A 21657-nucleotide genomic window follows, 5' to 3' on the forward strand; every position below is an offset into this window, starting at 1 on the left:
ACCTTAAATGATCCGAAAACAGTATATGGCATTACTGCCATTTTTCCGCCGCCTACAGGTACATTTACCCACATCGAATCGTTCCGGAAAAGATAAGATTGCCATAAGCGCGGGCCAACAAAAACTATCGCCACCATAAGTCCAACGTACGCTCTTTAGCCATAACGCGCTAAATGAAATGCAATCACCAAATCGGTTATCTTACTGTTAGTGTAAAAATGTGTATTAACGAGACCTTGACCACTTTCGCAATCCGACGAGAGGTCGCCTATTCACGAGGCACCCATCAAAGTTCAAAATCAAATCGATCATGGATAAGCTGCTAAAGGGCATAATGAAGTACCGAGCCACCGTGAGGGAGACCATGGTTCAGCAGTTCGTGAAAGTCAAGGATAGTCCTACGGTAAGTCAAGTTTCAGTGGTCAGTCTTTAGAATGTGATAAGTTTTGTGGTTTAGAAAGTGCGCGTACTGATTAATTTTATCTGATGGTTGCGGTCTTAGTGCGCATCAGGTGCTTGTCGCGCCTGTGTTGGGGCTTGGAGGGGGCCATGGAGGACGCACATAAAAAATTTTATATTTTAAATGTTGCACATTTTGTCTTATGTTGAGATTATTAAAGTAAATTGATATCGGGATAACTTCTGCTGGATTGATGTGGAATAGATTTTATATCGCCTCTCTAGACGTATACTCCGATGTTGAGCAGATTTCTGCATATTTATCCACGTCTTAGACGGCAAAGTAGTTTGTTTTTTATGTCTTTAAAGACAGAAATTAAATTTTATTGTTGTTTGTTGTACCTCTCTTTGTCGTAATAAATTCCAGTAGAACAGAACAGGTAGGTAACATTTACGGGGAATTCGTATTGTTGCACTAACATGATTCAATGTCCTTTTTTCAGCCAAAGGCTGTGTTCTTCACCTGCATAGACAGTAGAATGTTACCCACAAGGTTTACGCAAACCAATGTAGGGGACATGTTTATAAGTAAGTAAAGCCGGTAGTCCACTAATAATTTATTCTGTGAAGATTATCAAAATTCCTATCGACATTTTCTAAAATTGATGATTTCCATTTTAATATTTCGTATTCCATTTCATTGGACGTCATCTTAAGGTTTTAGTGTCGCGTCTGCAGGGGTCGGTAGTTGCAGCTCTTCGCAACAATATTGTCAAATGAGGGTCACCTACTGTGCTTATCAAGGTGTTTTTCCACAACTCCAGAAGATTATTTTCAAAAATGATCAGGTATTCATTACTTATGAGAAACTGCTACCTCATTCGATACCACAACTTTTAATTTGGGTCGGGTTTAAATTATATTATCAGACAGCTTATGCTGTTCAATTACGTTTACACAGGTTTTTATCAAGAGGGACGTTTTTGCAAACTCCTAACGAAATAAATCAGAAAAGGACTCAATTTCACCTCAGTGGAGTTCTTCACCGGCCGCACCATGATAGTGTCTCCATCACCTGTTAATTTAGGGTAATGTAAGGTTAGTCCCAGTTAGCAGTTCCAATTAGTCACGGCCCATATGAGGACAGTTCAGGGTACCTCAGCATTACCTCGAATTTTTGCCTTGTTCGTTTTCTGCCTACCTACTGTACTTTCAGTCTTAGCCAGTGTCACCACATATTCTATTTATGCCCATTTCAATCATCATCCAACATATTCTTTATTTTACAATCTCTGAGCGTCTTTGTAATATCGCGATTCTGGAGAAGTACCTTACCAAATCATTACCTTGTTTTGAAGCGGTAAAGGAACGCAGTACTCATAAGGTTAAAACCTGCATAACTGTGGGAAGTACCGCACTTGAAGGACTCATCTTCTTTATGTTTTAGTTAGGAATGCAGGAAACATCGTCCCACACTCTCAGCATTTCTCAGACGAACAGAACACCAACGAACCTGCAGCTTTGGAATTGGGGTGTGTGGTGAACGACATTAGGCATATCATCGTCTGCGGACATAGTGATTGCAAGGCCATCAATTTGCTCTACAAACTCAGAGATCCTCAATTTGCAAGTCAGGTAACTATTGAGTTTAATAATTCACACTAAATAGCGATCAAAACAGGCTGATCATCAAGTGGTTGATTACAATGATCGACGGTATGGTTCGATGGTATTTGGTGGTAATTGTCACCCGTTATTTTTCAGGAAAATCGACGCTTGTCCCCCTTGAGGTCCTGGCTCTGCTCCCATTGCACTGCCAGTATAGAAAAATTCAACGACCTCGCAAATCACGACTTCGACAAACCCCTGCTCTTTCAAGCCGAAACCCCCTTAAGGAAATTCGTGGCTTACATCGACTCCGAAAAGAAATTCAGTATAGAGGATAGATTGTCACAAATCAACACCCTGCAACAGCTGCAAAATATCGCCAGTTACGGGTTCCTGAAGAAGAGATTAGAGCAAAATCAGCTGCACATCCATGCATTGTGGTTCGATATCTATACGGGGGAGATCTACTATTTTAGCAGGGGTGCAAAGAAGTTTGTCAAGATTGATGAGACCAATTTTAAGAGTTTGTTTGAGGAGGTGGTACGATATTACTCTTAGTTCGATTTGTTGGTGGTTAGCGCAATTGATTAAGGGTCACATCATTGAAGTTCCGTCGAAAATTTGGCAGGACTGTATTGAAAATAGCGGCATCCCATTCATTGTCCTACTGAAGGTACGCAAGCTTCAATCATTTAGCCCGGGTAGGTTTATTTATTGTAATTTTAAATGCATTTTATGTAAATACTTTTCTCTGCAGAACTCTAAGACTGACTCGTAAAAACGTTATATTTTGCGAATATTTCAGTGTTTCCTCCAATATTCCCTGCGTGCATGACAATTTATGTAGCCGTGAAAACTTAAATTTGAACATTAGCAGTTAAGGTTTTAGAATAATTAAATATCTCTTATAAATGTGAAGAAACAAAATAAAATGCAAACTGAATTTAGAAAATAAAGCGAATTTTTATTGGTAGAATTGCTGTACATGGTACCCGTTTTCAGAGCTCAATCATGGGGATTTTTGTAGTTGTACAGCGGTATCCAGAAAAACAAGAATCAACTTAAATTGATTTTCCTCAATTCTACTTTCTTATTGCAGAGAAATGTCTGAAATATCTCTCGGTAGATTCGTTACAAACAATGTAGACATGCGTTGGCCGGCATATTTACCAGATCTGTCCCCATCAGACTATTATTTATGGAAAGCTATGAAGGACCGATACCGATATTAATGAGCTGCGAAGGAAAATCGGCACAACTTTATGAACCAGTATCAGAGGAACGGATGTTTTAAAGTCGCATAAAGCTGTGCTTCGAAGTGGAGGGTGAGCAGTTATTTATTATATTTTTGGTGACATTCAACGCGGCTTTTCTGGTTAATTTTGACGAAACCAAATCCATAATTGTTATACACCTCGCAATGAAACTAATAGAATATGTAACTTCCTGGTTTATATTACGTAATACATTGTGCGCCAGTCTAAGTCGTTCTTCACCACACTTGACACTTTTTCTTGGGATTCATGTATGAGCCATGCGGACATCCGAAATCGTACGAAAACTCTTCCAGATTTTGAAGAGGGCCATTTACCTAGAAACGTCCTTTTAAGGAAGGAACTACTCATCATAAACATACCCTGAATTCATTGGGCGAATGGTGGTATCTGTTCCCTGAATATTTGTGTTGCAAATACTGCAGTTGATATCTCGAACAAAACTGCAAGGCGCTTGAGATCCAAAACAGTTGTCTGGCGTTGTATTTCAGCCCTATAAATGATTATTTTGGGAATGCGAGGCCACGTTTCAAACAACTATGAGACCTGGCAGCAGAGGATATCGTCCATATTTCCATTCGTGCTCCATAAAGGCGTCATAAGCCACCTTATATCCGGCTAAATCTGCAATGTCTTCGTCTCGGGTAACTATGGAATTCGTCTGAATTGCAAGAAGAATATTATTAGATCAGGAATCATCGAGGCATGCCCAGCATACCCTCACATTATCCACATCTTTTAATTCGAGTTTTGAGTAATGTGCAGATAAACACTGCAATTTTTCCATATACTGTTTGACGCTGGGTGAGGACCACCAATTCAAGAGTCTCTGCTCCGCAACTTTGGAGGCCGCCACAGTTATTCCTTGAGCTTCCACGAAGATATGGGATATCTGGTGGGCCAACTTGGACCCCAGAAGTCCGTAATTTACATATCCTGGTCGGTTTTTGTGGTAATATATGCCTCGAAAGAGCGCCAGCGGGAATTCTAAAGGGGAGACCTGCATGTCCTTCATAATGCGACAGAGGACGGGACTTACTAAGGAGATTGTCCCGTGCTGAATATATGACTTTTTGCCCACTGAGGAAAGTTTGAGTTTTAATCCAGTCGTCGATCACTGGCTGTCGCAGCTTTGCGAAATATAAATCCCAACCGATTAGGTCTAAGTCCAGTACCGCCTTCAGCACGTCGGTTTCTCCAATTTTCACCTGCAAGAGTTTGATTATCAGGAAAATCGCCGTTCTCGGACCGCAAACACGTACTGAATCGTAAATAGAGCTGTCGTAAATCACCCTAAGAACGTCTGAATCGGAGTAAATTTTCACCCAACTAGTGACCAACATCTTCAATATTCTCCGTTTGGTTTCGTCGTCCAACCAATCGGCCATCAGGAGATTTTTTCGGAACTGATATTTCACAAATCGTATAAGGTCAGTAACGTTCCTTCTGGTGTCTTCATCGAAATGCCTTCCTATGTACTCAATGTTTATGGCTGGGCTTAATCTGCACACATAGAATCGATCATAAGGAAAAAGGCTGTGGTGACTCTAATGATACCTCTGCCTGGTTGCCTCAACGCACATGCTCCATCGGGGCTTCCTATAAAACTGGCCATTAATTTTCCTTAGGTACTCATAGGCTTTGTCCAGTACTCTCGAGGGGAGGTAATTGATTAATGATTGGACAATTTGCCATCCCATAAAATTGGCGATAATCCTGAAGCAAAAATTGTGTATAGTGTCTATTCCAACAGGACCGTCGGATTACTTCGAAGGTCAAATGATTTCTTAATTAAATAGACAGGATGTAACATATAATCATGGAGATATTTCAGGGAGCGATAGTGCTCTGTAAAATAACAAAAAAATGCGAATAGAACAATAGTTAAAAACGCACCTTTCCGATATATAGGGTGGCAAGGTTTAACATTTTTTTCATATTTTACGTTTTTATACTTTCGTTTTATAAGCACGTATGCCTTTTAAATTTCGTACACCTATTTCCTTTACGACTCTCTACAACAAAATCTCAAAATCCTCAGTAACATACAGGGTGTTGTGTTTTTTTAGGTCGTGCACTGTTTTGTTCCTTGTAACTTTTTTTAAAACACCCTGTATAAATTCTGGCACCAAACTCAAATGCGCACCTTTTGTTGGTTCTACTGAGCAGGAGTTGCAATTTTTGGAGATAGACTGGTTCAGAAATGTTAATTAATTCATCCAACTGTAGTTGCGCGGATCCAGCCAGCAGACCTTCAAGGAATTCTATCCAGTGGATTGTATGGAAATCGGTTTGCAAATCTGAAAGACTATACAAGCTATACAGACAGGTTTTGTTGGATTTGATCGATTCCTCAGATATCTGAAAAAAATCAACAGTTTCAGTAAAAGTAGCTTTAAACTCAAAGTCCCTTAGTACCTTCCCCAACTTCAGGAGAAAATTCAGGACTTCACTCATGTCTTTCCTCACATCCACTACTTTAACATAAAATTGCGAGGCTACATCCACCATATAGTCAAGATACGTAATCTTGGCGTTGGTGTTTAACTCAGAAGGGCTATAAAACCTGTCGTGAATCTGCAGCGAACAATATTAAAATATACATAAATTTATTGTAAACGCTTTACCCCTAAGATGTATCTATCAGGTTTCTCCCTGTCTACTTCAACCGTAACATTAAAGAAGAAGTCGAAATTTGCTCCAAAAGCCCTTAAATTTCGGATTGCTTTCGTCCACTCGAAGTTGTCTGGATTCCAGTCTTCCACTAAAATTGGCCAGCCGCCCATTTGGTTGAAAAGCTCTAAAACTCGGTTGAGGCCCCCCATGTCAATGGCTCTTTCGCTCATGCAGGCTCGGTAAAATCTCTTTGCTAATTTGAACGATGAAAGATCTTCTGGTAGTATTTCTTCTTCCAACATATTCCTGTAACAAATAACACGTTCAGTATTAGAGTTTCGCGGAAATGTTGCTTATTTAATATCTGCTTGAATCTTACTTAACATCTGCTTGAATTTCTTCCTCCATGGCAGCTTTCACGGAATGTGTGCTGTAAGGGTCCTCATAGGAAATGTTCTGCAGGAATGTGCCGCAGGCGAAGCGGTAAAAATCATCGCAAGGTTTATGTCGCTCATCGATATATTTTAATATTTCCATAGTTGTGGCCTGGCATTGCGGGGTTTTGCAGATCACTATTATGTCTGAAGTTGAAAAGCGCATTTATCATATTTTTGGTTTTTCGAAAAGAAGGTGAAAAATAGGTGAAATTAGGGTTCTTATTCAATTTTGCGAATATCGCCTTACCGAAAAAGAAGTGAAAATATACCCCTAGTAAGATAAAAGTGAACACCGTCAAGACCACGAAGCAGCAACACCCCTTTTTCTCGTTTTTAGTCCTAGTCTGCCACCAATTTTTTATTGTTCCCTGTGGTCTACTCCTTAGATTCACATCACTAAAATGCAGAGATTTAAAGCTAAAACATAGATATTTTCAGGCAACAACAAAATTTCCTACCCGTTTTCCATATTTTCATTATCGCCCATTTTCTATTGCGTGGGAAAGCTCTCAAACTTTACCAATTTTTACAACAAAATTTTTACACGGTAGTTAACGCAAAGACACCAAACACCACTAAACCCATCCCAACATTTATTAGTGCAGCAATTTGAATTTAAAATGTTGTTGGTATTGTGGGCGGATGACCAATATTAAGGGTCATTCGTTAATTCACTTAATTGATAAGACTTACAAAGTTATTAACAAATTTACGCAATGGCGAAGCAGGTATAGAGTTTCCCCTTATTTAATAATGTTACTGTAAGAGATTCTTAGTGCACGTTTTAATATTGGAATCATTGATTTGTTAGAAGGTTTACACTTTTTTAAAGTAAAATAATTAATGAATTAAATTAATTAAAAATTAATTGATCGGGAAATAAATAAATTAACATTGTTTAAGTAAAATTTTAAGTTTTTCCTGGCATTCCGAAGTATCTATACAGGGTGGCGCAAAGTGACTTTTTGAATGAACTACTTTTTCATTTCGTTTCATATTCTAAGTTGACTTCTAAGTATTTTCTACATAAGCTTCGAAATGAATATCGATGTAGTAACGTGAAATATACCATAGAACCTTTGATGAATGAATAAATTTCGTAGATACAGGGTCCAGTTGAAGACTTCTGTATTTTCGCAACTTTTCGCAACAAGTGGTTTCCTTTCCAATATTTCCGAAAGTGAAACAGGTGGTAATAAAAAAAAACATTGCAGTAGGGGGGTAATGAAAGTAAATTTAACTCAAATATTGGCTCTGTTATGATAAATCACACATCAAAACTTTGGTGAGCTCTGTCTTAATCTTTTTGTCTTAACATTGCATAGTAGAACTAATTATCCCGCTCTACCATACAACGTTGTCACTTCATGGCTAAAACTTTTCACTCATTGAATGAAACAAGTAAATTTGACAGATATTCGAATGTCACGATAAATGACAAATATTATTTTGCTTACATCAATAAACAAGCTATAAAAAATCCATAAATAAATAAGATTTTAATAATTTATCTTTGCCTCTATTGCATAGTAATTAGTATCGTTTTTCAAATTGATACTAGCAAAAAATGGTAGCTTTAAGTCGCACTGTACTTTACATATAGGCATGAAACGGCGTGATCGCCACTCTAGGAAAGTTCTATATTTAGGTTACTACAAGTCTTCTAGTCCAGAACTAAATGAATACAGATAAAAAACACAATGTATATGGCGAATATACAGGGGATAGTGTAGACGAATCATGTCGACACTTACTATAAATTTGGAGATAGGACACAATGCTAGCTTGAGAGAAAAAATCACATCTGAGGGGTACACACACGATTGGGACGTGTTTGTCCGAGGCCCTAACAATACAGAAATAAGGCATTTTGTGGAGAAGGTCGTCTTTCATTTACATGAAACGTTCGAGAACCCAAAAAGAGGTAATTTTTTATGTACTTATCATCACAGAATGATTGGACAGCATTACGTTTGACTTAATGAAATGCAAAAATGAAGTTACCGAAAGTATTCCAAAATATATTCATGGTTGTTTAGTTGGCTGTCTTTTACAAAGTTCAGTTGTGACAGTGGAGCCCTTATTACAAAAAGCTTTTTTTTTTGGCATTTGATCAGATTTTTATTTTTTTAGGAATTATCTATTATGCCTAGATTGGTTAAATACACTAGAAGTAGAATTTTAATTATAAGATAAAATTTAAGTAGAAAGACTTATTTTATTAATTATTGAATAATTTACTAATTTACCACATGTTTTAAATAAATAAATAATCATTATTCATTTTCTTTTAGTCTTAAAGGAGCCTCCATACATAGTAAAAACATCTGGATATGCTGGCTTTAATTTGCCCATTTATATCTACTTAAAAAACAATCAAGAGCCAAGGAAGATCCAGTATACTTATGATCTTCAGTTGCAACCCAGTGGTCCTCCATTGCATGTTGTTCAGAAGGAAAAATATACATTTTATTCAGTTAGCGAAGATTTTCGGAACAAGCTGCTGAAAGGGGGAGCCGTGGTAAGTTATCTAATTTTCTTGACACATTAGCTTTTAAAAACTGTAGAGTAAGCCACATTTGGAAAAGGTTTAAGATAGTAATGATATTGCATCAAGTTTCGAACAACACCCTGTATTATATTAAAAATAAATTCACAAAGTATTCATAGACACGAAATGTATTCACAGCTTTGGGGAAGTAGTAAAATGTGATGGCCTAGTCTGTAGCACTGAGAAGTCTTAACATCCATTTAATAGGTGTGTAGTTATTACATCATAGTTGAAGTGTTTAATAATATATTTTGTTTTATAGTTTTAAATATTGCTGCACTCAGCAGCATTGGTTTAGCAATAACAGATGTTTACTTGATTACTCCTGAGAAAATATGGACTTTTCAGTACCACACGTCGCATTAATGTTAAAAAATTTGGTCTCAGTTTTACCTGATAGAAAGCAATGATATTAATATTTTTGCAACCTGCATTTTTGCCTTTATCACTTTTACAACCACTTGCTTGTTTTTACATTGACTTATGCCAGCATTGCCAAGCAAAGTATCTACCTATCAAATGTTTTGAGATTCTCATAGGTAACTGATAAATTATTTAACAACAATTTTTTTCGTTAGACAATTACCTACCTAATAACTATTATTGATTATTTTTGATAGTTATCATTGCATTGTCCATCATGCACCATTGTCTTTACCTCTGCATCTAAACAATAAATTTAATTCTGTCCTTTACTAATAGGTTTGCTAGATATGTAAACTGGTTGAATTAGTTTGAATGTAGCATTTTTAAATTGTTAAGTATTTATGAAGTATAGGGGAATACAAAGAGGGCAACAAAAGGTCCTACTAAGAATAGTTTTAATTGATCCTCTGTACATGCCGTATACCACATTTCAGGTGTCGTCATCTTTGAATGCAGGGAGCTCATCATCAGTTTCTACACCCAAGTTAGAAGAGAAGTCCCAAATGACTAGCAAACCAAAATTGAGTGGTTCTGACCAACTTAGAAAGTACAAATTAAAACCGGAAGAACCAAAAACTGACCAGTTTACGGATTTATTTGGTACCTCTTTGTTAGGGGCTTCCTAAAATCATTTTGTTTACATTTTACCTTCAGGTGAACCTATTACCAAGCGAAGTCAGGTTACTGAAGTTTCCAAGAATAAGGAGTTCACAAAACCAGTGGTTAAAAATAGTGATAAAGACAAAGGAGACAAAATCTCAGGTATTCTGGAAGATATCTAAATGTGTGTGATGGTTATTTTTTTAATTTTCTAGGCAAAGATAAAAGTAAAACTAAAAGCCCCCATAAAGATAAAGACAGGGATAAAGAGAGAGACAAAGAAAAATCACGAGACAAAGAAAAGGAAAAACAAACTGATAGTACCAGTAATGATAAAAAGTCCAAAGATGATAAAAAGGAGAAAAAAGACCGGGAGTCAAGTAAAAAGGACAAGAAAGACCGAAGAGACCGTGATAAGGAGAAAGAGAAAGAAAAAGACAAAAGTCCAGCTCCCAGAATAAGAAGTCCCAGTCCTAAAAGGTGATTTAAACAAGAAACTTGATCTAATTCCTATTTCTTTTAGGCATTTTGGAAAATAAACCTTGTCTTTCACTCCCCTTTTTAAAAGTAGACAAAATTATATTTACGATATCTTTAGGTCACCCAAACGACCGAGAAGTCCTACTCCTATAAAAGTAGATAAGAAAGATACGTCAAAAGAGAAAGATAAAGAATCCAAAGACAGAGATAAAGAGAGAGAAAAGAAAATAAAGAGACATAAAGTAAGTATATATTCATGTTTTTAATGTTTATTTATTCATAATGTGAATTACTTTCTGTAGGAGAAAGAAAGTAAACATAGAGATAAAGAGAAAGATAAAGATCGTGACCGCGAAAAACCGGCTGATCATAGTAAAGACTACAAAAATCGGGAGAATAAAAGCATCAAGGATAAAGAGAAAGAAAATAGTAGCAGTAATAGTACCCTTAACAATTCAAATAAGGAGAGGGATAGAGATGCTAGTCCGATGGTTAATACTCAATCTCAGAAGCTGGAGAAGAAGGAGAAAGTGAGAGAAAGGGATATTAAGGATGTAGAGAAATCAGAAGAGAATAAAGCCAAAGAGAAGGAAAAGGAGAGGCCAGAAGACAAACCAAAACACAAGCATAAGAAGAAGGATAAAGATCGCAAGGAAAAAAAGGAAAAAGACAGGGAGGAGAAATCTTATAAGAAAGAAAAGGAAGACAAGAAACAAGAGAAAGAAAAGACTACTGCAGCGAGCACATTAAAAGAACCGTCTTCCAAAGAACGGTAAGAAAACGTTGATTAAAATAAATACTTTTTGTGTAAGGATGCATTCACTGGGAACATGTTTAATTTTTTTATTTTATTTAAGTATTTGAGTGTTTTAGGGATAAAACAAATAATCTATTTGGCAGCAGCCCCAAAAGCGAGCCCCCTCTAAGTCCTCTCGAAGATGTAGAAATGACAACGGCGTCTCATTTGATTGATGACGACTCGTCAAATGCCTCAAAAGTTAGTAGTAGAGAAGTCAGCCCCATTCACGAACCGCCACCTGCACTAAGGGTAAATTTTAACTGATTTTTTTAAGGGTGGTAAAACATTTTTTAATTGAAACAGTCTCCGTCGCCGCCTCTCATAGAAGAGCCGATAAAAAAGCCTTCAACACCAGAAGAGGCCAAAAAATCCAGGGATAGCGCGCCAAACAAAAAGAAAGAGAGGAAGGAGAGAAAGAAAGACAAGAATAAAGGTGAGAAGGACCACAAGAGGAAGAGAAAACTTGAGTCGGATTCGCAGGTAAATTAATAAACTATTTGGAAGTATCTAGGCTATTTAGGACATATTTATATTTTACTTCAGACTGAAATAGAGGAAACTCCGGCTAAAATTGAAAAGAAGGAAGAGGATACCAACAATAATTCGGACGATGAACATAGAGTCTCGAGTACAGAGGATGCAAAGCCGATTCCGTTCACTGATGGTGTAAGTACTCTTAAAAATATGTATTTATTATATGTTTATTCAACAAGCTTCCGTTTTTTCAGACTGATGATTACATGAATATTCTCAAAGGCCTCCAAGCAAAAATAATGGGGCTAAAGGATCACTCGAATTTGCAAAAAGTCGTGCAGCTCATAGCCGCAACGGGAAGGTATGAAGTTTCGGCTCATACTTTTGATTTCGACTTGTGCCTCCTCGACCGATCGACGGTCATGCAGCTACAGGATTTTTTCTCAAGCATAAATTGACCAGCAGTGTAAATTACGGTAATATAAACTTTATATAAGTGCGCCAGTGCCAGGCATTAGACGTCTTATTTTAAGTTAGGATTAGAGTAGATTTTAATACTTGCCAGGGGATAATTTTAAAAAAGATCTCATCGAGTAAGGCGATGTAAATAGCGATACCATGGTCATGGTTTTGAAGGGTTTAAAACCTATTTTGTATTATTGATGGGATGGGTATCGATCGTAAAATGTTTCAAAAAGCATTTGATTCTAGATATAATATTTATTTATGGAAAAAGTACGTAATGTAAGGCTTATGATACGAATCAGTTCATATGCGTGTGAGCCTGTAATTGGATGAATCGAATAAAACTTCATTACGTACGTGTTTCATACAACGTCTTATGTCCGATTTTGTGTTAATATATGAATAATTTTAATTTTATAGTCCAAATTAAAATACCTTAATCATCTGCTGAAGGAAGTTTATATCCGTTGGCCAATGTTCAGTCATTAACCTCACAGAAAACACATTTTGTCTACTTTCTGCTACTAAGATGACAAATTCACCCGCTTTATTGTCCTAGGACTATAATCAATAGCTTTATGGTCGCAAAACAGTATCATAAAGAGCTCTATGTAATCAAATCGGACATAATACAAATTTGTGATGTCCCCAACTAGGTGTAGTTTGGGGAACCGGTGATTGCTGATTCGAATACAAGATGTATGCTTACCTACCTTTATTGGTCAGCATGTAAACCTGACATTGGTTTGTGCCGTTACCAGTCCCAAGAAAATATTGTAGAGTTTTTGAAATAAATACAGAGGTATTCATATAGTATGATTGTATTGAGATGACTGTTTTTAACATGGATATTCACATTACATCAAAGTAAGGTAATTTATGTAATTTACTCTGTATTCATTTTGAAACATATTCTATACTTTCCGTGCAATAGTATACATGTATCCCTACTTGAACAGCTTATGCAACATCTGTGGGTTTCCGACAATTTTATTATTTAACATTGCCCGATTTTCTGCTGACTGCTGTATAGCTTACTTATGTATAGTTTTCTTTACGATTACTTATAGTTTACATTTCAACTTTAATTTTATTACAGCGACTAAATTTCAGTTATGAAACTATGTGATAAAAGAACATATGCTGCATAAATCTGCGTTTTAAACTTAAAATTTAGTCATTGTAAAAAGCGTTCAACAAAAATCGGAAGTCTAGTGAGTCGGTGATTAAACACATGTCGCGTAGCTAAAACTATTCTTATATTACGACGAAAGCTCCCCCATATAAACTTATGAGGAGGAGTGCGGATATTTTCTAAATAATTAAACAATATCATGGGAACTTTTGATTTGAGCGTATTTTAGCTTTAAGCATACTCAAAAATTGTTTGGTGGACACCACTATTGTTCCCTTTTGCTATCCCAACCCAAATATTGCTCTTTGAAATCAATATCTAAGTGTAGTGTAAGCTGAAAGTAATGTCGTCTTATCTCATTTCGATAAAATGATAAAGAATAGCAGGAACGTCAATATTTTAACTGGGTTCATATAGTGCATAATGCATAGCACGTAGAGAATCTTAAATTTATGGTGACCCCTATTTTTGTTTAAAGGTTGATTCTCACAATACATTTCATTGTCATTCCATATCCACTTCGTACGCATTACATGCGAATTTATAGCTACATCCGGATCAATATGTCTATACAACACAAGTGAAAATAAATTTTTACATCGCATAGCGTATACATAACACAGAGAGATCATATCTCTTTACCTTTGTCTGCACTTCTTATACCTTATGTTATGTGTTCTGCATTATATAAAACCAGCATAACTTCTAGATTTTTGTGCTTAGATCCCGCACTTGGCATAATTGTTTTGACAGCGGGTTCTTGAAAGTGTTATTCATTCACATTGATGGTTTATAAAACATACAGGGTCCTGCAACGGTGCAGCCGCCTTCGATTGCTCGAAAACTACTAGCTCCCATCTAAAAATAAAGACCGGAAAATGTCAAAGGTATTGCCTATTATGCCCAATGATCAAAGCAACGATGAATTGGTCAATTTCCGCTGTGATACCGATTCGGATTCGATACTCAGTCAGGTTAGACTTTTTTTATTTAATTGTTTTTTGTATATGGTTCTTAGTCGTGGGAAAACTAGTGTACTTAACTCGCAAGAAAACGTCTTAATACTCACGTGGTTGCCGCCCTAGTTTTTGCTTTGCGCGTGATATTTCACGCTTGCGCGTTAAGAATTGCTTTCTTAGCTTGTATGTTTTAATGCATTAGATTATGAGACCTTCTTCCTTTTCCCAAGTGGTGTATAATGCTTTTTCTACGACTAAGGGCTTGTTCAAAATAAACCCATTGAAATCTAATGTCTGCCGATATTCAGAGATGACACTTGTTTATTTGTGTTCCGAAACCCTGCCTCATAACACGTGGTTATCATAGTAACGCCAATCAGCGCTAATCAGCTGGTAGCTGTGCACAATATGCGAATGGAGATTTGTTAGACGCACCTGCGCTTAGTTTCTGATTTTGCTGATCGATCTCGCTCGGCTTGCAGCAAACTATCACTTTCTGCACTTGTTGTCTCATAGTCGAGGGATTGAACTTAAAAATCTTCACGGCAATAATAAATAGGCACTCTCTGCTTTAAATAGTCCAATACGAGCCGCCCTCGACGGAGCGCTGCTACAGTATTACTTGACTATCCCTTGGATTATTTGCTTAATCTTTAACCGCGACTCTGAAAACTATTTGTTCTGCTACTGCTGCCAGTACGTAAAAATTAACAGCAGAAGTAACTACTGAAAAGTTGGTTTGTAAATGATAAAAAATAATTTTTCTTGCCTTTTTACATACACCACACGATTTTTTTAGCATGTTCGAAACAGATTGGCTTCTCGCACCGTCAGCATGCATAACGTTTTTATCTCTATCTATAGGGCACATGTAACACGTTTTCTTGTTTTGCAGTCGTTCATCCTTCTGATCTGATTTTTCCTCGGGAACGTCTGGCACCGGCAACAGGCACTCCATACGGCTTATGAATTCTTTCGGTAAGAGAGGGTTATTTATACAGGGTGTCCCAGAAACATAAATAGCGCGCTAGTGGTTGAAAGAATAGAACGACTCAGCTAATAATGCCTTATAAAAAAGTTGCTCGTTTTCACTCTACAGGGTGTTTACGGCATTTTATTCTATACAAGCCTGAAATTGCTCCTGCAGGATTTTCTCGGGACGATAAATTCATTAAAATTTATGCCAGTTGATGGGAGGCCTCACTTGTGCGTTACACAGGCATAAAAGAACGACCTTATTTTTTATCATTATTTATATTTCTCAGCGCTGAAACTTAAATATTTTTACGAATTCTGATACTCTGAACTCTTCTACGTAAAAAACGTATTCTGCACAAAAATTGGTATCCCTAATCGTTTCCGAGATATTTTCAATTAAGTTCTTCGGTGCACTGCCAAGGATCCATCATCAGCCCGTCACCTGCTGCGAGGCAGGCTTTGAAAACAATAAGATGTCACACGGACGCCTTTTTTTGACATTTTTACTGACGTTTGACATAACTATATCAACAACGGCTTGTTTCGTTGGCGTATGAGGTAAGTTGTGCTAGATATTTTCACGAATGCCTCAACACAATGAATTCGCTAACATTAAGATGAGAAATACGATTTGTGATTACGAGCAAACAAATTTTCAAGGTTGTGCTGCTGACAGGCACCTGCGGCTATAACCCAATAATGCGCAACCACATCACTAATCTGCCAAACGATTCTATGACTCGACAATTTGGTCGAGGTGCAGCAGCAAAGAAAACACGGCAGATGGTGCTGGTAGCATATTTTCCTGCAGGCCCTACATCTTTGCCAATTTCTACCTGCGTTTAATTAACTCGCTACATCACTATTTTCATCTTACTATTGAAACCCCACTTTACCAGGACTCTACTATGACTTCGCTCTTTGTTGAACGTACGATGACGGTATTTATTTAAGATGTCTTTATTGCAAGGGAAGGACCTTCAACAAAATGTTGACTGTATACTGCCGGTATGAGTGTTATTCTGTTAGTAATTGTTTATTTTATTTTCTTTTCTATTAAGCGTAATAGGCAGGTCTGCTCTTGTCCACTTTATTTGTAGAAAATCTTAGTCCGGAGGTTCGTGAGAATTTTAATTTTTGGTTGGTCTTCCCCGTAGAAACGATTTTTTTTTCATTTAGTTTACATGATTTTTTTTTAATTTTATGCATATAATCATATGACATTTTCTAATATTTTCTAATGTCTGAATATAATTTAATTTTCTTGTGGACTTCCCTATTATGCTTGTCGATGTAAGTTATCATACACGTAATTATCATAGCGATCAACTTATTTGTATAGGTACATGCTAATTTGCAGTAAACATCACAATTGTGATTAGGTTTTATTGTTATTTCAATATATTGTTATGATTTTACATCTCTCAAGTATTTTCATGTTTTTAACGCCCACTAGATTCAGTAAGTTGCATGTTTGAGGATCCAGGAAAGTACTCCCCAAAACAGGAATTTTCCTCCTTTGAATTTGAACAAGTGAGTATCAATTTTATCATATATAGGATGTTTGCTCGTGGCCACACCGCTGCAGCAGGATTCAATATTTGATCGCTGAGCTGTGAAATTTTATGGTAGTCGTCGACTAGTCTACCTGCCCGATTGTGTGGGATTAACGAAACTCAACAAGCGCAGATGAAAAATTTATTCAAACATGTATAACAACTAAACCTTTTAAGACCATTTCACCGCGAATTAAAAATCCCCCAAAGAACTCCAATATCACGTTCTATCTGATAGAAAGTATTGTAGATTGCAAGTAATAAATTAAATCACAATATATTCACGAAATGAAAACTAGTGCCACATATACAAATATATAAAACCACCTGTTCGAAATATGTAGTTCACTGTTAGATACCTGAACATAAATGAGTCTTTGTGGTAAAATTGCTTAAGGATAAATTCATTTGGAAATTGAAAAAGTGGGTGGAAGTTTTAATCTAAATGCTATATTTGTTATTCTTTTCAGTGGGCTTTTTTGATATGTAGGAACAAGAAAGGACTAAAAATTAACACAAAAACTCATTTTTTAGACTTATTCCAATACTTCATGTACAGTCTTGATGTCGATTACCTATAACTCGTCGTGGACATCTCGGTCGCCCTGCTCCGCAGGGTCATGACATGCTGCTGGGGTTTCGAAATCAAAGGCATATTCGCACCTATAGTGACAATTCACCATTGTTAAATCACTAAAGGCCCATTATGTTGCATTTTTAATTGATTTCGACTTTGCTAAGCCCAGCCCTCGCATATTTTTACATTCACAAGAAATATATGAATGTCAATATAACATCTTATGAAAAGTGAATGATATGCAGTCAACTCACCTGTTTGGTTCCGACACACTAGTTATTCTATTTTCTGTGGCGCAGGTCACTTTAACTTTTGTGTTTCGGTTGGGCCCGTTCCAGCAATTTTGGCCATTATCGTAGACCATCACGCTATACTGATTACCCGCAGGGCCATCCCATTTGGACCATCTAGAATAAAAATCCTAAATTAATTTAGTTCATGTGTTTTTTTAATTTTCTGAATTGAAGGTGAGTCGTTAAAATACTGTGGCAGACGATTAAAGAACAGTCATAAAGAAAAAAGACGTCGCAAAGTGTTTTACCTGCCCAAATTGGTTTCCATTGAACTAGACTTAGGAATTTGCACGGTTCTATCGAACGGACACAATTTATAGATGTATTCATGATCGTGGTATTCGAAACATTGTCCTTCAAGACTTGCGAACTCCTCCTCACTTCCAAAGTCATTTTTCAAGCTTTCCTCAATTTGGCGGATTTGGTCTTTAATCTCTCTTACATCCTTTTCGGCCTCTAAATCATCAAAAATAACAATAAAAAAAAACTAGTTATCTGCACTTACCAGAGTATTGATTTCTTGCCTTAGTTGCAGTATCGACCAATTTTTGAGTATCGTCATCATAAGGAACGTGTCCCTCATCTGTATGCTCTTCTTCTACTTCCTTGTCATCCACATCTTCATCATCCTCTTCTAGATACCATGAATGTCATGAAAACTGCAAGTGAAGTTAAAGTTTTCCTCACCTTCTTCAGGTTCTTCAATTTGTTCCTGGTCTTCGCCTTCAGATTGATCTTCAGTACCGACTTCACTGTCATTTTCGCCTACAGGAGGTTTGTACAGTCCAGCTTCTCTTACCACAAAAGGTTTCATCAATTTCCAGGTGATTTCTGTGAATGCATCCAAATCGACCGAGTCTCGATTGAGGTCGCCAAAGAATAGTTTGGCTTCTTCTTCAGACACTAAATTATTTAATATACTTTGGACGTAAGTTTTAAGTTTCGAGCTGCTTTCAAGAACTGACCTTCACCGTTACGGTCCCTGTCGAAAGTTTGCCTGCTCTGAATTTCCGCGATATCGATGAGGTCGTCCTGGTTGCTATCCAATTTTTTGAAGTTTTCTATTGCCTCTGCCTTTTCTTTTTCGGCCTCCTGTTCGGCTCTCTATAATAATTATTTATAATAAAATTCCCATAACGTAGAACGTTGAAAAAACCTTTTTCTTGTATTCTTCCTCAAGTGTTCTGTAATATTCCAAAGCCTTATTTTCCGCTTCTTCAGCACGCTCTTTAATTTCTTCCCTTTCCGCTTTTACTTTTTCGGCTTCTTCTTGGTTCCGTTGAAGCTCAGATAATTTCTTCTGTTTCTCGCTTTTCATTTTCTGACCTTGTTGAACGAGGTCAGCCCTGAGCTGCTTTCCTTTATAACAATAATCAATTTAGTGAAGGAACCAGCAATACAAAAGAGTTAATGATTAATTATTGTGAGTAGTAGTTTGAAATACAAGCCAAATCAAGGATGACGCTTGATGAAAACTATTGAGTGCGCAACGAAAATTAATTGGCAAAAATCGCTGGTAACAAAAAAACGAAAAATCACGGACGCAGGTCAATCACAGTTAATAAAACAGATAACACATTCGACTGGTTTCATTAACAATGTGGTCAAAATTGATTTTTTAATACTCAGCCTGCATATATGTGTAAAAAGTCGAATGCGCTATTAAAACACCACTGCAAACTAGATTTATTTCAAGTTAAGACAGAACTTGCCAGACGTGGAAAATTTCCAGCTTACCACCTAAAAAATATTAAATTTTATGTTCATATTTTACTTTTAGCAGTTAAGTTTTTTTTTTTTTAATAAGCTCTCATTTACAATGCAAACACCTATTTTGACACCACAGAGTTAATTTGTGGGCTCCATGGTAGTATACTAACACACGCATGTGTTAAAGAAACAAATTAGTGATGGATAAAATATTATACTACTTGACTTTTTTCGCACGGGAGCGGGAAAGTGTAACTTATCGCTCTAGTACGGAAAAGTGTTTTTACACTGATGCGGAAAAGTGTACTTTTCCGCACGGACATACTAGAATATCTCTTGCGTGGTTGTCTAATAAAATAAAAGTAGGAAAAGTCCCAATGGTTAGTGAGTTAATGGGACTTTTCGTAATTTTCGCATATTATATAAAATTCCTTGTTTTCAATGAAAGAACTGAAAATTCATTTACTATTACATACCGGCTTTATATAATTCTGCTCGCCTGGCTGCTTCCTCGCGAGCAGCTTTACCAACTTCCAGACAGGTGTTAGGACAAGACTTCCCAGCTGAATATTCGTCACTGCCATCGCAGCAGTCGCAGATGCCGTCATTTACCCTTTTAACAAAATGAGGAAATGAAGTGTGCAAGAATGCATCATGTTTATTAGTATTTGTTAACAAGGGTTTTTCAGACCTAGTTGTGTAGGTTAAGGGTGCTACCAGTTACCAGAACCACAGCAGTTTGGTTATATAGTTCTTAATCAAACTACTAGCTGTGCTGTTATGTAGCCATAACCTTTCCCCACTAGAAAAAATATCTTACTTGCACACTCTTACCTGTCTGATAACAATATTTGTGGTTTATAGCCTGCATTGGTGCAATAAAAGTTACCGCCGGGACACGCACTTGTTCCTGGTTCATCACTTCCATCAGGGCAGTCACAGTAATCATCATTTACCTAACAAAAGTAAGTGCCCATTGCAATAAAATTACATATTTCAGGTAATTGTTTGGCAGGTACCATCTGTTAAGGCACATGTGCAGGGGATTAGTTGCCTGCACAAGTAACTCAAGCAAGCTTGAAAGCTGATTACTGAACTTTAGCAACTTGCATCATATGAATACATGTTTCAGTGGGAGTGAAATAATTTGATCAAGGAGCTAGGTTAGTACAGAGTGATTTACTATATTTGATCTATTGTGTAGTTTGGTTATTAATGGCCCTATGAAAATTTTTATAAAATAGCAAGGTTTAATATTTTCCTCAAATTTTTGAAACCTACTGTCTAATTGCACATGATCGGGGCTAAACTGTCAGCTAATTTTGGTTTTTAAAATTGACCACCTTGTATTTTTTACAGAAATAGACTCATATCTTTTTCCAAATTTAAAAAATACCATTATTTTCATATTTACCTCTAGTGGTTTTTCAGATATTTAAGCTTAAGCATTGCGTAAAAATGGTAGATAATTTTGATACCAATTACTGTACTCAATTGGGGCCAAATTATTAATTTGATGTTAACTGCGACATCACACAGTTTCCATAGAAATTGAGAATCCAACCAAAAATAAGGCTCTATTTCAAGATTCACAGGGCAATTATCTTGGTCTTAACGTTAACAGCACGTTAATAATTTTCCTCCCATGCACTATACCTGATTAACTGGGATGGTTTTGCTGCCATCCAGGCATGTGAAGTCTTGTTCTGGGTCATACAAACCGGCTCTGGATAAGGAAACGCCGCGTGGCCTAGGAATTTCTACACTTGGCTGGCTTACATCAATTAAATATACAACTAAAACTAATACGATTTGTAATTCAAAAAGTCCTTGAAATGAAGAATGACCCATTTTTGCCGGTTTTCCTGCACTTTTCCGTACCAACTTTCCACTTTTCCCTTTTTGGTAGGTTTGACATATCAAGCCAGCTGATAAGAGGTTGTCAAATGTCAAAAAGGCTGGATGCAGGAAATTAGCGTTTTCAACTAATCAATCTTATTCTACGGTTTAGGTATACCAACGACCAATAAATTTTCATTTCGCTTTGAAAATGCCACTCCCCGCGTCATCTTACATGCAGTAGACGGTCGATAAGCTTTCATCTTTGTTCATCTATCGGTTATCTCGTCACTTTCTGATGGCTCGTAGCAGAATCCTTTTTCGAGCAGCAAAGTCTCCCTAAAATCTTAGCTTATTTTTACTTGCGGTGATGAGATGGCGCAACGTGCAATTTGGTTTCGGCGCATTCGCCATAGTATAATAATAATACAAATTACCTTTAAGATCGGGGAATACCACGTTTTCCGTTTGACCAATTGTG

At 36.8% G+C, this 21657-nt stretch overlaps 6 protein-coding genes across 8 annotated transcripts in view; 4 read left to right on the forward strand and 2 right to left on the reverse strand.

Moving 5' to 3' along the window:
- Window positions 1–21657, forward strand: part of LOC136415717 (succinate dehydrogenase assembly factor 2-A, mitochondrial-like) — a 115556-nt gene that overhangs the window by 20246 nt on the left and 73653 nt on the right. The window lies entirely within an intron of this gene.
- Uck (Uridine-cytidine kinase) overlaps window positions 1–21657 on the forward strand; it is a 112330-nt gene that overhangs the window by 17020 nt on the left and 73653 nt on the right. The gene's annotated exons all lie outside the window — the stretch shown is intronic.
- Window positions 207–2963, forward strand: CAHbeta (carbonic anhydrase beta). The gene is made up of 4 exons (XM_066403574.1): window positions 207–403; window positions 903–987; window positions 1847–2034; window positions 2164–2963. Exons 1-4 carry the CDS (start codon window positions 311–313, stop codon window positions 2563–2565), a joined length of 768 nt encoding a protein of 255 aa, XP_066259671.1. The 5' UTR covers window positions 207–310; the 3' UTR covers window positions 2566–2963.
- On the reverse strand, window positions 3459–6915 carry LOC136419294 (neprilysin-2-like). Its single transcript, XM_066405513.1, has 13 exons — window positions 6793–6915; window positions 6582–6730; window positions 6277–6478; window positions 5909–6203; window positions 5700–5858; window positions 5428–5642; window positions 4839–4997; window positions 4544–4784; window positions 4321–4489; window positions 4000–4268; window positions 3828–3942; window positions 3644–3774; window positions 3459–3598 (listed from the first exon to the last, which is right to left on the reverse strand). Exons 1-13 carry the CDS (start codon window positions 6819–6821, stop codon window positions 3500–3502), a joined length of 2232 nt encoding a protein of 743 aa, XP_066261610.1. The 5' UTR covers window positions 6822–6915; the 3' UTR covers window positions 3459–3499.
- Window positions 7797–16619, forward strand: LOC136417510 (protein AF-9-like). 3 transcript variants are annotated; one of them, XR_010752820.1, is made up of 13 exons: window positions 7797–8258; window positions 8629–8855; window positions 9746–9911; window positions 9966–10073; window positions 10127–10391; window positions 10510–10633; window positions 10694–11163; window positions 11265–11439; window positions 11494–11670; window positions 11734–11856; window positions 11919–12140; window positions 14070–14238; window positions 15119–16619. XR_010752820.1 is itself a non-coding variant. In XM_066403235.1 (12 exons), the coding sequence occupies exons 1-11, from the start codon at window positions 8075–8077 to the stop codon at window positions 12120–12122; spliced, it is 2223 nt and encodes a 740-aa protein (XP_066259332.1). In that variant the 5' UTR covers window positions 7797–8074; the 3' UTR covers window positions 12123–12140; window positions 15119–16619. The 3 variants fall into 3 exon arrangements, 1 of the variants encoding a protein (XP_066259332.1); XR_010752819.1 differs by having other exon boundaries at window positions 11919–14238; XM_066403235.1 differs by lacking the exon at window positions 14070–14238.
- Window positions 16886–21237, reverse strand: GCS2beta (glucosidase 2 subunit beta). The gene is made up of 10 exons (XM_066400383.1): window positions 20994–21237; window positions 20172–20293; window positions 19814–19950; window positions 18784–18986; window positions 18593–18731; window positions 18315–18530; window positions 18133–18261; window positions 17876–18083; window positions 17589–17741; window positions 16886–17420 (listed from the first exon to the last, which is right to left on the reverse strand). The coding sequence occupies exons 1-10, from the start codon at window positions 21186–21188 to the stop codon at window positions 17333–17335; spliced, it is 1590 nt and encodes a 529-aa protein (XP_066256480.1). The 5' UTR covers window positions 21189–21237; the 3' UTR covers window positions 16886–17332.

Source organism: Euwallacea similis, chromosome 2 (genome assembly GCF_039881205.1).
Source record: "Euwallacea similis isolate ESF13 chromosome 2, ESF131.1, whole genome shotgun sequence".
NCBI classification, from domain to species: Eukaryota; Metazoa; Arthropoda; class Insecta; order Coleoptera; family Curculionidae; genus Euwallacea; species Euwallacea similis.

Bases quoted from the DNA above. Each gene is read 5' to 3' on its own strand.
- LOC136417510 (XM_066403235.1), top strand. From the start codon at position 8,075: ATGTCGACACTTACTATAAATTTGGAGATAGGACACAATGCTAGCTTG. The intron at 9,912-9,965 runs GTACCTCTTTGT...TTTTACCTTCAG, and splicing joins CCAGTTTACGGATTTATTTG to GTGAACCTATTACCAAGCGA. The intron at 10,074-10,126 runs GTATTCTGGAAG...TTAATTTTCTAG, and splicing joins CAAAGGAGACAAAATCTCAG to GCAAAGATAAAAGTAAAACT.
- CAHbeta (XM_066403574.1), top strand. From the start codon at position 311: ATGGATAAGCTGCTAAAGGGCATAATGAAGTACCGAGCCACCGTGAGG. The intron at 404-902 runs GTAAGTCAAGTT...TCCTTTTTTCAG, and splicing joins AAGTCAAGGATAGTCCTACG to CCAAAGGCTGTGTTCTTCAC. The intron at 2,035-2,163 runs GTAACTATTGAG...GTTATTTTTCAG, and splicing joins ATCCTCAATTTGCAAGTCAG to GAAAATCGACGCTTGTCCCC.
- LOC136419294 (XM_066405513.1), bottom strand. From the start codon at position 6,821: ATGGGCGATAATGAAAATATGGAAAACGG. The intron at 4,490-4,543 runs GTACGTGTTTGC...AAACTCTTGCAG, and splicing joins ACAGCTCTATTTACGATTCA to GTGAAAATTGGAGAAACCGA. The intron at 3,943-3,999 runs GTATGCTGGGCA...CTTGCAATTCAG, and splicing joins AAGATGTGGATAATGTGAGG to ACGAATTCCATAGTTACCCG.
- GCS2beta (XM_066400383.1), bottom strand. From the start codon at position 21,188: ATGGGTCATTCTTCATTTCAAGGACTTTTTGAATTACAAATCGTATTA. The intron at 18,262-18,314 runs GTGAGGAAAACT...CATGGTATCTAG, and splicing joins AATTGAAGAACCTGAAGAAG to AAGAGGATGATGAAGATGTG. The intron at 18,084-18,132 runs GTAAGTGCAGAT...TTGATGATTTAG, and splicing joins GGCAAGAAATCAATACTCTG to AGGCCGAAAAGGATGTAAGA.